This window comes from Haliotis rufescens, unplaced genomic scaffold (assembly GCF_023055435.1).
Source record: "Haliotis rufescens isolate VD_foot unplaced genomic scaffold, xgHalRufe1.0.p SCAF_10, whole genome shotgun sequence".
Lineage (NCBI taxonomy): Eukaryota > Metazoa > Mollusca > Gastropoda > Lepetellida > Haliotidae > Haliotis > Haliotis rufescens.
The window spans coordinates 44084623-44101843 of record NW_025963780.1 but is presented as its reverse complement, the minus strand read 5'-3'; the positions used below and the strand labels follow the sequence as shown (position 1 = coordinate 44101843).

Here is a 17221-nt window from a genome sequence, read left to right as displayed (position 1 = left end):
AAGAAATCGCTAAAAGGTTATTGCATTCGTACATGTTATTAAGTCAGTGCGCGATGTTGTCATTCATTAGAATGCACAAACTTAAAAAGAGGAAACGGAATTGGAATAAACCAATTCTGTCCCAGCCAGATGTTATCCTAAGTCTGGCTGCCCAACATGAAAGGTTTGTAGTTGTTCCCACTGACAAGGCCTCAAATGGCATAACTGTTATATGTAAGCATCACATATATGTGATATAAATGTTATAATATAAATGGTATATTGGTATAAATGTTATATCAAATAATGCCACATATGTTAACTGAGGAAGAAATCTCCAAAAAACATAAATCAGTACTGTCAACTTTTGACTTTTGAGCGAGACATGTCCATTCTTCTGTTGTACTGGATTCAAAAGCTCCATACAAATCCTTACAAAGAGAGACATATTGCTGAGTCCAGTAAATGTACCATCAAATCCTTGTCTCAAAGACAAGATACAATCCTTGATACCATCACGGAAGGACTTTCTTTTTATTCACAGAAAAGATTTAATAACACCATTTTGCCTAATGAAGGTGTTAGCATATACTTCGAAGCGCTGTGTTTCCTCATAATAAAGAAGTTGATATCCATAAATTCTCTTCCTTATGTATTTTTGTACATTCGGGGCTGATTGATTGATAAGAACAGGCCTTAATGGTAACAACCTTGTGGTTACAGTACAATATTTATGCTTTTAGCAGAGATTTCTTATGACTATGGACTGGGTTGTGTTGCTGTTATGTATATAGGAACAGAGTATTGCAATAGTGAAGTATAAGTCAGATATAAGTACAAGATTGTGTTTGTTTCTGTAGATTACTGATTTTGTTTTGGTCACTACCTTTGATAAGTTCAACTTCATACTCCGGGTGTGGGCAAATACTCTTGTCGGCTATATGACGACAATGTCATCAGACACCCCCCTCTCCATCAACAACGTATCATCATGGACGAGGGGTTTATTATTCGATTCTTCCACATGACAACGATTGCTGGGATGTTGGGATGACAAGAAGAAACACTGTAGGTTATTAATTTTATTGACTGTGCATTACCCCCGCACTTTGTGTATGTACGAACAGCATAGTTAATGGAAATAATATGAACATAGAATTATCCAGCTCATAAATAGCAAAGTTTGGGAAATGTGCAAAAATGTTTCACTCAAAAATCAATCAACACAAGCAATAGGCAACTATATAAACTGATCTGTTACTGCAGAATGAACAACACACGTGGACAGAAAAAAAGATAAATACCCGCTTGAGGTATAACCTATAAGATTTTTAACAAGTGAGAACATACTTGAGAACACACCTTTAATAGCAATTCTACCATGAATTTGGAAATTACTCGATTCTGATCAGTGAATCAGATAACAATAGACCCGATCTGATTAAAACAGCTGCTTTGACGGCCGCATCACCGCGGAAGCGAATATTCATAGAAAAGAACTTTTTTCAATCATTGTCGGTAGGCGTATCTAATTAACTATGCCTACAATTAAAGGTTACACATTGCAACGTTACCGTTACTACAAAATTCAAAGGATGTGTGACAATACATTTCGTGCAGAAAAAACGATAGAAATCAACAAAGAGAGTGTATTTCAAGTTTTGGGGACAACAGAGAGCTTGGAATTTGGCGCTTTTCTATATACGACTGTGACGTCATATCTTTTGCGTCACAATGAGCGATATGACGTCATAATAGTGACGTTCGATGAAGAACGAAAGCTTTGCAAAGTTTGCTTATTTTTTTCAGGGGTGCCGACCTCACGTTGGCTTTCCAAATTGCGGTCCTTATATGCAGTCAATGCCTGTCACATGTTCGAGTAAAGTATTACGATGTAAACAAACTGCCTGAACATATACAGCGCCATATTTTGTTAAAGACTGTTGTCGATGAATCGGTAATTCACATCGACAACCCACTCAGAACATTGGACTCAACCTACATGTATGTCGCTTCAGTCAAAATATTTGCTGGTTCACAATCAATTTAGTCAGGAGTGTTTATCTCCTAATTAAATAATACATGCGAAAGAATTACATATGTTGATTGTAGCGATGCTTTTAAGCACAAAAGCATCGCATTATGTGGAGATCAAGTGAGAACATATTTTCTAATTCGTCATATGTAATTTAAAAATGCATGACAATACGCCCATGTGTAGATGCACATGATACAGGGTTTCATAGAATAATGCAAAACTTCACCTTTTAAAGCATACAAACGCGATCAATTTCTTATAGCATAGTTTACAGCTACATGCATTCACATAATGATGTCCTAAAACAGATGACCTTCACATGTCGAGTTACTTCTTCTGAACCTTTGCGTACATGGCATCAAGGTCCTCATCCTGCCCTGGGTTATCACCATCAGAGTACTGCCCGGATGTTCCACGAGCAGGCTTCCTGGGTTTGTCTACTTTAGTATACACATCCGTCACCTGATCAGTGCCCTGTGCTTTGTTCACCTTGGCATAGAGATCTGAAACGCTACCATCGCTTTTCTCTTCTGAATTTCCCCCAATTGACCCTGTGTTGAAAACTTTGTCGTCAAAATAGTCTAGGTGTCCTTGCGTCACCCAGGAGGTTTTGTCCAGACTGAGGCCTGAATGTGCTGGCCGTGATCGCGTGAAGCCACAAGGTGACTCCGTGTCGGGTTCATAGCCCTCGTTAACGTCACCGCTAGTCTTCCTATGCAATTGCTCCAGCTTATAGTCATCAGTTCCTTCATAGATTGGGTTAGGCACGTATCCATCACTTACAGAGTTCTGGGCACCGTCTGACTCGTTCCCATCCTCGTGGTTTTCTTCCATGTATCCACGTGTTGGATTTGTTTTCTCTGAACTGTTTCTAGAAAATATAAATTCAGTAGTTATAATGAGGGCTTTATATATGGAATAAATATTTTGCTTTGCTTGTTATATAAGCACGTATGCATAGGCTTAATTTTAGAATACTTCTTGAACTGATTGATATATCATTTAACTATATACCGATCCATATACCATTATTGCACCATGATCGTATTCAGGCACCAGGAAGACCAAATGATAGAGGGTTCATTGCCCCAAGGACAGTTTTATGTCGAAAATGAGAAACACAACTACGACACATTCGATTTCAACGTATTATTTGTCTTTGAAAGGCATTTAGAAGTGATACACATAAGGAAGAGAATGTATGGATGTCCCTACTTTATTATGAGGAACACAACGTTTAGGAGTATATGCTTATTCCTTCATCCGGTGAAAGGATGTAGCAAATACCTTTCACCTGATGAAGGAGTATGCATTTTGTCCTCAATGTTGTGTTCCTTATAATAGCGAAGTTGAGATCCATAAACTATCTTCCTTAAATTATTTTATATCATGTTTTTTAACGGAAGTAAAGGAAATTAGAAGAGTTTTCACTGATTTATCTATTCTCTGTAGCCATGCATGATCATTTTATCAACGATAAATGAAAGATCAATCACAAATAAACTCCTGAATTGAGATGCAATGTATATTTAAGTTCACAACAATTCTCTCTTGACTAATTCCATACAAAGTAAATGTTCTTTTAGAAAATGTATGGGTATGTTATTCCCTGATATGGTGATACTAATTGTAAAATGTTTACCTTTTCTTTCGTCGTACGCAGACTGTGATGGTCACTATGATTGCTATCATGATGACTCCTCCCACACTGCTGCCGATGATAACCATCTCTGTTAACATATGCCATAGTATTAGATACATACAGTTTTACATTATAATGTGTGTCATTGTGAGTCACCGATCATTGTGTCAGACTTTGTGTGATTCTTTTTCATCCACCTTGCATTTAGCTGGAGTAGTGAAGACATACCTTCAATATTGAAACCTGTGCCGAAGGGGCTTGCTTGATCAATGTATCGTCATATATGATACGATGTGACGTTATTCTATTGTGACGTCATTAAACTATATAAATTATACGATGTAACGTTATTCTATTGTGACGTCATTAAACATCTCGCAAGAAAGGCGCAACACCTAGCAAAAGTAAATATCAAATGTATTTCTTAATTTGATTTAATTATTCGCGGCCTGCCTAGTTGATGCAATTGTACAACATCTATAACGAATTAGCCTAATTGTTTTTACGTGAGTTCATTAACTCAAAATGGAAGCATGACAAAATACCATTCCTTTAATCAAATGGTAGAGCAAGAGATCTGTCAATAACCACAGATTTCGGTGTGCCTTTAAGGGAGTGATCACGAAGTGAAAAGAAGTATATCTTTATAAAGAATCACTGGTGTCAGATTTGACATGTTAACCCGAAGTCAACGCATATGTCAATTAGTGATCGGGAAAGTACTATTTTATTATTTCCACCACTTTGAGCATGCATTATCATTTCTATTGTTATCTCCTGAGATGCTGTTTGATCTCACACAAGGGACATCACCTATGGGCGCCAGTATTGAATATTTCATCAGCTTCACATCAAACTTCAAACTTTGAGTACCTTTGCTTGGTGTTGAAGGAAGAGTTTCTGTTGTTGCAGCTGGAGCCGATATGTTATTATCCATTGGTGAAGTGGTGTCTGACAACACGATAGATATATTATCTTGAGAGTATTTAACAAGCGATGAACACAAGTGGGTGTGTAACTATTGATTATCACTGCAGTAAGCAATATTCAGGCAAGATAAAATAAAATCCTGACCTGACAAACATGTGAAAGAAAATATGACCACCAATAAACGTCAGCATGACATGCAACCAGCCAAGTCGCACCTGCTGATCGCACGTGGTCGCCTCATACAACAACCAACCGGGTGCCATGAAACCTTTCTCTTCGGATTCCCACGAGGTTTTGTTTGTTTAACGCCGCACTCAGAAATATTCCTGCTATATGACGGCGGTATGTACATAAAATATATATTGTCCACACGTGATTCGTACATTAAAGAAAGTATACACTTCAAAAATTGGATTTGAAGAAAATTACAAACGCTGTCAAAACGTTACTGGGCTGAAAACAGTCACCGAAACACTGCACATTTAAGGTCCAAATCACAACTATGACACCCGTATCAAATATATCACCATCTGGCAATTAATGTCAATCACCACTCGCCTTTCTTGCTTATACGTAATCCTATATGAAATTACCGAGAACAACAATTACAATTCATTGCATAATCTACAATTCATATTTACATTTTGATGCAAAATCATACATTGACGGTTTCTAGTGGAAAGTGACCTATTATTAATAATAATAATAATAATTGTATCTCAAATAAATATTGCCTATGTTCAGGGTTACAAAGTTCGGATGTGGACTGTGAGCAATAAGGCACTTGTCGGAACGTGTCAAGCTTCGATCTAAAGTATGAAGTACATGTTATGTGATATCAATGTGTTGATGCCACATGTCTACACGTGTACAGCTGACAACCAACCAGTGGTAACCATGTGCACGTGGGGAAACGAACATTTAAACTTGACCTGCAAATATGTTGGAATGTATTACACATACATAAAAGCGACAATAGCATTTCCTTTATCCTAACAAATATTTCCCTAAAATAGCGTCCATTATACGTTTCCGACTATATCACAAGCATGTGTTTATGAATCACTATCACAATGTTATGACATCAGGTGTTAGCTAAAAGGTGAGCGAACCTCGTGAAAAGAGAGAATTTCTAAGTCTATATACTGTGTGTACCTGACGTCGTTTCTGTGACTCCACTCTGCTGAGGGAGTGTTGTGGGAGAGTTTGGATCGGAATGGCGGGGAGTGATGACGAAGGAAAAGCCATTCACACTCGATAGCGATAGCGTGGTAGAGGCATTGCTGTATATCGTTGTCCTTGCTGACGTTGTTATTGAAGGTTGTTCTTGTGGCTTACCAGGTGATGATGTCACCGCTACCTGTGCATGGTTGCTGGGGGCACTATTGGACGTCACTGTTTGTGTAGTAGTAGTGGCAGTGGTAGCAGCAGTAGTTGTAGTTGAAGTAGTTGATGTCGTTGTTGATGCAGACGTTGGGCAGTTCAGTGACACATCTGCAGGAATGTTGGCTCCACAGACGACGGTAACATTCTTACCTGTATCCGCTACAAATAAATGATTATTGAACATCACACATACCCATGCATATTCGCACCAGTTCATGAAATAGATCAGACAGACAGTGTTTACACTAACACACGTAGAATCGCCACCAGCGTCAGTTTATGTACTTTTATTAATTTCAAATTATGTACTGGCTACCACGCCATATATTATTTTGTTGAACACTACATGCTTTGTAGGTTAGTATCGATGTGGTTGGTAAATATGAAAGAGGTTATTGATACTGCAGACAATTGAATAATACACGTGCATGTGCATTCACCATGTGCACTTGTTTGTGTGTTCTGCCATGACAGTTCTGTATTCGCTCGACCATCATCATGTTGACAACCGAATCACCGAAACATCTACCTCAAATGACTTCTTTCGACTTCTTCAGCCCTAACGGTAGAATATTTCATGCAAAAACACTAAACATTGTGTTATACAGCGGATCCTAAGTTTTTGAAAGGGACAAGACGACAAACGACTGAAAAGTTTGAAACATTGTAATCATTTTGTGTTGCTATAAACGTCCTGCCCTGAGATGCTTTTACTTCCTGACTCTAGAACATTATGACGTCATAATAGTGGCGAGTACTTTAACACTCCACACTGCTAGGGTCGATTCACTGCTCTGGGAGGTGGTTAAATTAGAAGATTCATCTCGAGACCCGAAAGCGTTAGCTTGAGGGGCTCGAATGAAAATTTCCAAGATGCGAATACTCGATAAAATCCCGGAAATAGACACACACATAGTATTTATCGATATTGTAAACCTATTGTTTTATTTAGAAAAAAACATGAGCACTCTTTAACACCTCGTACTTTCTCGGTTGTGATGCGTCAACATCGAACGTTCTGTTGCTGCTATGGTGATTGTGATTTTGGTAATTAACGTACACCGGTAATGAGACGCAAATACCATCACGTATATTTCAGCTGCGATACCTACATCCTTGAATTCCTCATACATTTTAGAATCAAATGCCAAATGGTCTTTGTCACCAATACAAATTGTCTAAATGCAAAATAAATGAGGTGTGAAAACGGACGCTGAAAAAACTGCACTTGTTGGAAATGTAAACAAAGCCATTCGTCGAGATCTGCATTTTCAGAATGCATTTTCAGAATATACACAGGAAGAGAATCGTAGGAAGAATTAGGGAATTAAACATACATGTATATGCATTGCAATAATTTGATATTTTCAACAGAACTTGTCGAAGTTCCCGTCCTGTGTGACGCCATGACTGACGCAAAATCACGCACAACGGCAACGGTATTTATCAGAATTTCTTACTATTTACGTTGGTTTCAATGAAAAATACAACAACAAAAAACAGTACACAGATTGTCAGAATGTTTCTGATTACTTACATGTCACATTTATGTATATACCATCCCTGAATCAACGAAACTGCCCTCGTAAAATCCCGCGCACTGTTGACAGTCAACACGCCATTTTGAAAATGGTAGTGATGTCAAACTTCAACATATTTGTTGTACATATTTGGTAATTTCTCTGAGGTGAAGGTCCTTAAATGAAAGTACACACGATCATTGTTAACTGCTTTTTACTGTTTCATGATGTAGACCTTGCATATCTTTTGTACATTTTTTTCACACAACTAATTTCACTTTGGATATTAATTTTAATTAAAAATTTAAAATCCCAATAATTCCCATGAATAGAGAAAAATCAAAATATTTGTTATGAATGTTAATTTTGTATTTCAATTTGCGTCTATTGTTAATTAGTATGCAAAAAATGCTGAGTAATTATGTATTCCTACACAGTGATTCGGTCGCTTGCTTCAGGGAATGCAAATCATATTTTCACCCTTTGACATTTGGTCGTGTGACCCAAATTAGCCAATCACAACACAGAACACTCTTTCTATAGGTTTACAATAATGTTTACTTGTTTTCCCGGTTGGCTTCTTCCTGTTTCTGCTACCTCTCATTGGAGGGATTGAACTATTTTATTGAGAATTACACCTTGAATATACATGCGGAGACAACTGCGGACTGTCACTGATCCATTGGAACATTTAGCCCACACAGTGAGTGAGTGAGTTGAGTGAAACACCGCTTTAAACAGTGTTCCAGTTACATCGTGCTTAATGTGGGAGGAAAGCCCGAAGGTCTTAGACGTTTACCATTTCGGCGTAACCAACGAGCAAGGGTATGGTGCTGAATAACCTAGAAACACCATCGGGGCGAACCTGGATTCGAACCCACAGTCATAGGTTTCTGGCGTGCGCAAGGGACGCAACTCTGCACAGCGAATCACGGTGGCTAAGGCGACTAGGCCACCCGTGCCCCCGTTTAGCCTACACAACACATTAGAATCCATACTGCTATCAAAAAACATGATCGCGGTAGGTAACATTGGGGGGACATTGAAAGCACTAAGTCTTTTGTATTCATTATTTTACATTTCGGCGGACCACTTTATCATTAATATGTTCAGTGTCAATATATTTGTGACGAGTGAAGCCTTGTTGACGATATGCCAGGTACATACAGCAGCAGTTGCAAAGTAACGTTCACTCTGAGATCGTGTCACACGTGTCGACTGCATGTATTTATTCACTGAAACACTAAATGGTCAGAGGGAGGCGTGTCTGTACAAAAGGTAGAAATTTTTATGATTATAATGCTGTTCTTCAACATATCGATACTTGCCCTTAAGCAATTTGATTTGAGTGAAAGTTACAGGAAGGTTTTGCTCCTTGATACATGAATATAGATCTCAAACAGCATATCCTAAAAGTCTTTGTGTTTATCCTAAAGCCTAGTTTAACACACACGATATGATAACCATGTAACTAGGCACGACGTCAGAGCCGACGTCAGATTGCCATCAAGGAACTTTTTCCGCAAGACCTTTAGTCCCATTTCCAGGTTTACCAACACATCAGGGCAGATATAATTATTAATCACTTACCTGTCGCCCGCAACCAAAAAATTCTTTTTCTTGACGTCCAGGATCAACTCTCATGAATATTGACATGTTAACATAGTTCGACTTGCTATCAAACATTGCGCTGGAACAGTTTCTTGTTGCAGGTGGGTTCTTACAGTCCACCTTGGTTGACATATCCCCATCAGTGAAGTTCACAATGCAGGCGGGTGACACAACTCGCGTTGCAGCAAGTTGTATTATGACATGGGAGTTACACTCATGAGAGTATGCTAGACAGTTAGCATGGGTCTCCCCGTCATGTTGGTCGTTGTACAGGTATACCTCCTGTCCTGTGAGTGTAGAATCATGTTGTATGTGCAGCACCGTGTCCTCTGAAAAGGATGGCCAAGTCATTAAAGTTGTGTATAAATGTATATAAGTAAACTACGTTTATAACGAACACGCTTATAACGAACTGACCGATATAACGAATTTATTTTTTAGTCCCGGACAGTTGTTGTATATGTGCTGTGAATATGATTATAACGAACTACGTTCATTACGAAAAAAAATTAGTTGTCCTTTTGAGTTCGTAATAACTGTAGTTTATATATTCACCTTCCCATTCAAGTGTTAGTTTGTTTGTTTGTTGCCGCACTCAGCAATATTCCATCTATATGACGGCAGTGATTGACATCATGAGCATCGACCCACGACGGTAGATGTACTAGTATTCATTGTAAACAGGTATTGAAAACAATATCCATTGACCTCATGCTTTTAAAAACTTCAAACACAATAAAGACCAAATGAAGTTGTTAACACGATCTACGATAATATATCTATCTTCCCCTTCCCATTCATGTGTAAATGAGTAATTATAAGTGTCTAAGTTTAACGCAGCTTTGAACAGTATTTCACTAAATCATGGCGTGTCAGTTTAGTTTGGAAGGAAACCAGAACTGATGTAGGTCAAAGACTTTTACCACATTGGTAGAACACACGACCACTGGTATGGTGCTGATAAAAACCAGAACACATGGGTTTAACGCCGATTTTAACAGTATTCCAGTCATATCACGACGTGGCAGGAAAGCCCGAAGCGATTCAGACGTTTACCACATCGGTGAAACCCATGAGCATTTGTACGGTGTTGACAAACCTAGGAACTTAATCAGGGTGAACCAGGATTCGAACCCACAATCAGAGGTTTCTGGCGTGCGCATGGGACACAACTGTCCACAGCGAATCACGGCACCTTAGACGAAGACACATAAGTAATCAGGACAATCTGTATTTCCTACACCTGATTACAGGGTTCTGGTAGTCTCGTTGACGCGACTCTGCACTGTGGACTGCGGCGCCTGAAACGACTGGGCAAACTGGGCCAGAGACTATGGGCGAGAAGCCCAAAGACATGCTGCTCGTCACAGACATTTACTTCAGTGAAACTCACAAAAACACCTGTTGTGCTGACAAAACAAGGATCATTACAGGACGAATATGGAATCAGAACCATGATTATCGCATCATGAGAGGACTTAGGGACGCAACATAGAAAGTAACATTTACGGCACATCAGGAGAACGAGACATGCATGCCTCCATCTCTTGCAAAATAACTGTGAAATGAAAAAAAAACACAATTTGAAATACTTGTGGTAGTTGTTTCTAGTTAAAAATTAACAGAGTTACGACTGATCGAAAACATCTCTACACTGAAATAAATGACGTTGCGTATTGAATAACTGTTTTGTACAATTACAAAATTAAGAAACGCGAAGCGTGTAATTACAATCAAGTATGTTATAATTTAGTACCAAAACTTGCAACAATGAAAGAATGGACGAAAAATCACGTCAAGGCCAGCGAATAGTCAGTCTCGATTATCTCCCCAAACAGATTCAACTAACATTAATAGGCCAAATAGCGATGAACAGTATATGAATTGGATGACTGACACTTAGTGATGACACCAGGTGTAGGTGGAAATGGTAAAGTATGTCCCGTGGTACCGGTAGCACCCGACACTCTCACAAGTTAGTGTTCCTTTGTTGCAGTACTCCTGTAATAGGACGGGGGCATGTAAACAATCAAATCTTGACAATCCAGTGCTAGTGGACCAGAAAAGACAGTGACAATATCGATTTTGTCGAAACTAAAAACTGCTTAAAAGCGGAAAGAAAAAAATGATTGCTTTTTGCAACACAATCATGGGGAGGGGGTGACATACAGGAAGCTGATAACATTATTTCATAATGGACACTACTCACTGTGCACACATTCAAACGTGAATGTTACATAGTCTTCACCACCAGTATTCTGCACCAGACTTCCAGGTGAAGACAGCTGACATTTTGTAGCGGCAGTGCACGTGTTCACAAAGTCCAGGTAGTAGTGATCCGGGAGTTGGTTCTTCATGGCAGGGAGGCAGTAATCTCTCAAGTTTTCATTCTCACGCTGTTGACAGCAACGTCTGATTTCGTCTACTCCCTTCTGGCTTAAGCTTCTTCCGCTTATTTCACTGTGACATGTGACGTCAGAGGACACCCCGAGTGTAAACATGGTAGGAAGAAGCATCTCTGTAGCGGCACACGGAGGATCGACCATCAACATGAAGTAGTAACAGGCAGTCTTGTGTCTCAGGCCAGAGACAGCTGTACATAGAACTGTGAATGTAAACTAATACTAAAGACTTGTTTAAATGGTATTTACGATAGTTCATCGTTACCTAAAATAAGACACCAGTATCTGAACAGCCGATATACCTCGACAACTCACTCAATATAAATTGTCAATGCAAGAGAATAAGCCCACCCTTTTGATCGGAAATTGCACTTGCACTAACAATCAGGTCAAAACCATATATATTTTCTTTCAAGTAAGTTATGTTTATTCCAGTAAGTGAAAACACAAACTTGATATTTTAATAGGACTTTGATCATTTTCGTTACTTTTCAATTTTGCTAACATTTACTGTAGCATGATTCATTAAAAAAAATGTACTTGTAATTCGATATGTCTGACTGTAACATTCACTCACTCACTCACTCACTCACTCACTTAATATGGGGCGGTCGAGTAGCCTAGTGGTTAAAGCGTTCGCTCGTCACGCCGGAGATCAGGGTTCGATTCCCGACATGAGTACAATGTGTTAAACCCATTTCTGGTGTCCCCCGCCGTTATACTGCTGGAATATTGCTAAAAGCGAGGTAAATCCATACTCACTCGCCCACTCACTTAACATGGGTTGTACCTTGATGCACACGACATCAGTGCCTGCTCATTTGCAGCCAAAGCAAATTCAATACGCAGTGGAAAGACTAAGGATCATAATCTTGGGACTCGAACCCCCGACCATCGGTTCCTTGCACAGTTAAGGACTCAACAACGACGTGGGGTGTCCTAGAACACTTTGATAGTGGAATGGCACCGTACAGGATGTAGAAGAGGCAATTTGCAAACTATGTTATTCAAGAGCATTACATCATTACATCTTCAAATGCCAACAATTTCTACTAGAAACTCGAAACCTTTATAAACTTCAGTCGGTTGTTAAGCTCTAAGTATTTTCAATATCCAATGTTCAATCTCCAAGTTCAATCTACGATAAGTTGTACATATTGCTGCCATCTTACAGAATGTGAATGAATCTGAATCTGATAAATGTAACAACGAAACAAGGCCAACTTTAGACGGTGTTTGTATAGATTAATGTAACTGTCACAGTATAGCACTGATGACATCGTGAACATATCATTCTTAAAACACACTGCAGACACAAAGATGCTATCATTTCTCATAAAATAATCACAACATACCTTGCAGTGTTATCCATATCAGCAGAAAGTGCGATGCGTGCCACTTCGTCCACATGCTGTTGTGGTTTAGGTCTGGAGAAACATTCGTTCAGGTGATCGGTATTGGGGACTATAGGGTGGTTAAAACAGTGACTTTAGTAACACATTACTGATCACACGGTTCTGTGTCAAACATATAGAGTGAGATGTGATTATAACTCTTTACTTTTTAATTAAGTTGCATGATACGCTGACTCTTTTTTGTAGAATACACAAGTATATAGGGTATAGCAATTACAGTGCTAACTTTGATAAAGATTTGCAACAGAGAGATTTTTAATAGCAGTTGGGATTATGTTTCACCAAATTATAAACAATTCTTACATGGCATGTACCTTTCAGGATTACACATTAGGTCAAGCAAACGTCGGATGAGATATATCACAAAACAAGACGCAAGAATAACGTCACATGTGTGTACATAAAACAAACATGTTCACTGACGCATACCCGGCTGAATTTTAGGTCAAAAGTAGGTACCCGATATCCAACTGATGGTCCTTTTTTGGACGTAATGGGTGCATTTAATACATGAAATACTCTTAAGGTGTGTCTGTTGGTTAACGTGAACCGAAGACGCCAAACATATGTCCAACGTAATTCACTACCGGCTGCATATTGATGAGTTCACATGACATTGTTTCAATCATTGTTTTGCAGTGTCTGAATGTAACAACGTACCTACCTCTGAGTGTATTACCTAATGATCCACCTATGTCCAACTTCACCATGAATGGCTGACACACAAACAATGTAATGCAATGAACGTCATTACTTCCTTGTTAAAAGCGCAGACGCAGTGTTGCACATGCAGCTGTTATCTTATCAGCAGCTTTAAACTGTGTCATGTGTAATAGTTAAGCTATCTTGTGGTGGGGCCGAGTTGGCCTAGTTGTCTCAGTTTAAGGTGTGCCCAATACTAAAGTAAGTTTAATATAACCACAGATACTCATACAATTCTTAATAATCATAAAATAGATAATATTACATTCAAGACTTTCAATCTTCAACAGCACAATTAAATAGCATGTTTACACTCCAGATATTTGAATTTACAGAAGTACATTCAAGTAATGGTTCACCATCAGGCTTGTATAAATGCCTTTTATGTGGACAGGGATTTCTTCCGTGTTTCGTGTCACTGGAATACATGCTATTTGTTCTACATGTACTGAGGGAATGGTGGACATCTGTACAGGTATTTGATCGGAACTCCTCGACAATGACAAGCACTTGATAAAATTCTCCTTTCTAGTGTTATCTCTTCACAAGTGGGTAGAATATTGTACATCAACTTTAACTGCGGTATAGTCATGATATGGATTTTGCATTTCATAAGCAATCATGCTTAATACACGTGTGAAATTAGATCATTATTTCACATATACAAAATTAATGAGGCACCAATTGCATTGTGTAATGGTTGTGTAAATGTAAAAATATAGGACTAAAAATTGGGGTGAGAAGGAAAGTGCCGTTTTATTAATACTTCATTTCATAGAGATGCGTTCTAAGTGCTAAGTTATGTAAGTTTAAATTTGAAATCTTATAAACTTTTATTTCATCAAGACATGTCTACTTGTTTACGCACCTGGAGCAGGGATGACAGACTCGTCTAAGTCGCCGTCAGTCGCTGTGCAGGGTCGCGCCCCTTAGTTGTGCCAGGAAACTATGATCATGGGTTCGAATCCCAGTTTTGCACTGATGTTCTTTGGTTTGCGAGTTGGTCAGCACCATAACCGTACACGTGGGTTTCACCAGGGTTGTAAACACCGAAGAAATGCATCCCTTCCAACATTTTCAACTATATTTCACCAAATATGTGTTTCGGCAAGTACCCGAGACTGTTCATTGAGTTAACGTTATTTATTACCAATACTTACCGGTAAGTTTTCAACTGTATAATACTTCACACAGGAGGTATATTTGACTTTGGTGGGTATGTGGAAGTATACGCATTATATGGAAACATTTGGTATTCTTCAGTTTACAATAACTCGATTCGATGATGCAAATTCGTATTGTCTATGCAATATCGGAACCCGTTGAGAACAATCAGTCCCGATTAACAACTAATTCAGTTTGTTTCCTCCACTACCTTCTGTACTTTTATGTACATTTGTATAGAGCATATCCTAATTTCTCATATCTGTATTTGGTGTAACCAACATTTTTTATTTCGATTCCATGTCATGGGCTGTCTTATACTTGATTGTATTCGTTGTTGGTTGGTTGGTTGGTTTGTTGTTTAACGCCGCACTAAGCAAAATTCCAGCTATATGACGGCGGTCTGTAAATGATCAAGACTGGACCAGACAATCCAGTGATTAATATCATGTGCATCGATCCACGCAATTGGGATCGATGACGTGCATCAACCAAGTCAGCGAGCTTGACCACCCGATACCGTTAGTCGCCTCTTACGACAAGCATAGTCGCCTTTTACGGCAAGCATGGGTTGCTGAAGACCTGTAGAATGTTACTATACTTTGTTGGTTTTGTGGCCAGTATTGGACATTCGATACCGACCCCGCATCGAACCCCGCTCTCAACGAAGAGAGTTATTTGTGCATCGTTTAGATAATTCTAAGGGGTGGGGAAGTGGTTTGGTGGTTCACGGACGGCACTGTCAGATACAGCGCCATTGATCTCGTCTTCAACTTGAATAAAATGAATCATTAAACGACGGTACACATCAGGATTGTGGAGGATAAAGAACATTCGTTTTTGTTGAAAATGACGGCACCAATCCATCTGTCATAAACTTTTTGTGAATTCCTTTCTAGTCCATCAGGAATTAATGAGACCTTGCCATATCTACAAAAATATATACAAGCAAAGTATTTGCCCATAACAAATATCATATAACAAATGTCCTACAGCTTGACACAGAGTTTGCCAAAACAATTTGACTGTTTATCCACAGAACCAGAATCATGTACTAAATAGATTTTATATGCAGTTTCAGGGAATTTATATCATGTAATTTATATTAAAAAGTAACGATATCAATACTGACGTCATTACAGCGTAATTAGAAGAAGCATTAAAACCTTCTGTGGTTATTTACATGAATATGGGAACCAAGTGTGAAGTCCACTTTTGATGGCGATATCGACAAAACGAAAGCAGCGTTACGTCCTAGTCACTGAGTAACTCAATGAAATTGATTTATTTCTGCAACACTGTAAATTAATATCAACAACTAAACGACATCCAAGTGCTTGAAAAATGTAAATACAAACCAAAAGGAAAGGAAATATGTATCTTTAATATTATGCCCATTTTTTATTGATTGTGATATTCATAGGAGGTGTTAGCATATGTTGCCGCACTGGTAGGTCGGACTGTACTGTATGTATGTTCTTCTTCCATAGATGAGGTCGTGTTGTAAACATCTGCACCATTCTCCCGTGTCTTCCGTTGACAGAAGCACCTGGGAAATAAAGGTTTCCACAATAGCTCTATATTCAACATCGTAAGCACACGGCTGGTCAGGTACAGAAACAAAATTAATCGTAATATATATAAGATTAACGTTTGCAAGTTGTCGCTCATACACAGAATAAAACATAATTCAATGCATATTTATTTTGTGTTGGATACTGGTGTCATTTTCTGAGATACCAAATAAAAGAAATAACAGGATTTACCTCGACATTATCCAACCCGAAACAAAGCCAACGATCAGAACAGCCACGGATACGCCTAGTGTTATGGGTAGTGTGTTGCATGGCTCACCTGTACAAGAAGATAAAGGACGCAATATCATTATCTTGCAATATATTTGTCTGTTTGTTTGTTTGTTGTTTTAACACCGCACTCAGCAATATTCTAGCTATATGGCGGCGGTCTGAATAAAATTGAGTCTGGACCAGACAATCCAGTGATTGACATCATGAGCATCGATCCATGCAATTGGGATACGATGACATGCATCAACCAAGTCAGCGAGCCTCTTACGACAAGCATAGTCACTTTGACGGCAAGCATGGGTTGCTGAAGACCGAATCAAACCCGTATCTTTACAGGTCTCTCAATATGACAACGATAATGGGTTATTGTTGTTTGGTATAGTTGTTGGCTTTCTGGAGTCACTCTGCAGCTGTAGTGTCAGGGGGGAGTTTGAATTGTAAGACTACCAAACCAGTGGCTTGCAAACAACCAGTCAGCTGCCGTGTTCACCTGTGTTCACGAGTCGTACACATGCCAAACAAATGGACACTCGCCTTTCACGACAAGCGCAATTAACATATGATGTTACTTGAATGTCAGGCAATATCAGATGAATGATAAAAACAATAACAGTTTCTGTCTCT

General features: G+C 38.8%; 2 protein-coding genes across 3 annotated transcripts in view; both read right to left on the bottom strand.

Moving 5' to 3' along the window:
* LOC124120909 overlaps positions 1–17221 on the bottom strand; it is a 53197-nt gene that overhangs the window by 28292 nt on the left and 7684 nt on the right. The window lies entirely within an intron of this gene.
* The window catches only part of LOC124120900 (platelet binding protein GspB-like), an 87588-nt gene continuing 72040 nt past the window's right edge, over positions 1674–17221 (bottom strand). The window contains exon 7 of the mRNA XM_048391193.1: positions 1674–2888. Coding sequence (XP_048247150.1) covers positions 2345–2888 — 544 coding nt within the window. The 3' untranslated portion in view covers positions 1674–2344. The remainder of the gene's footprint in view (positions 2889–17221) is intronic.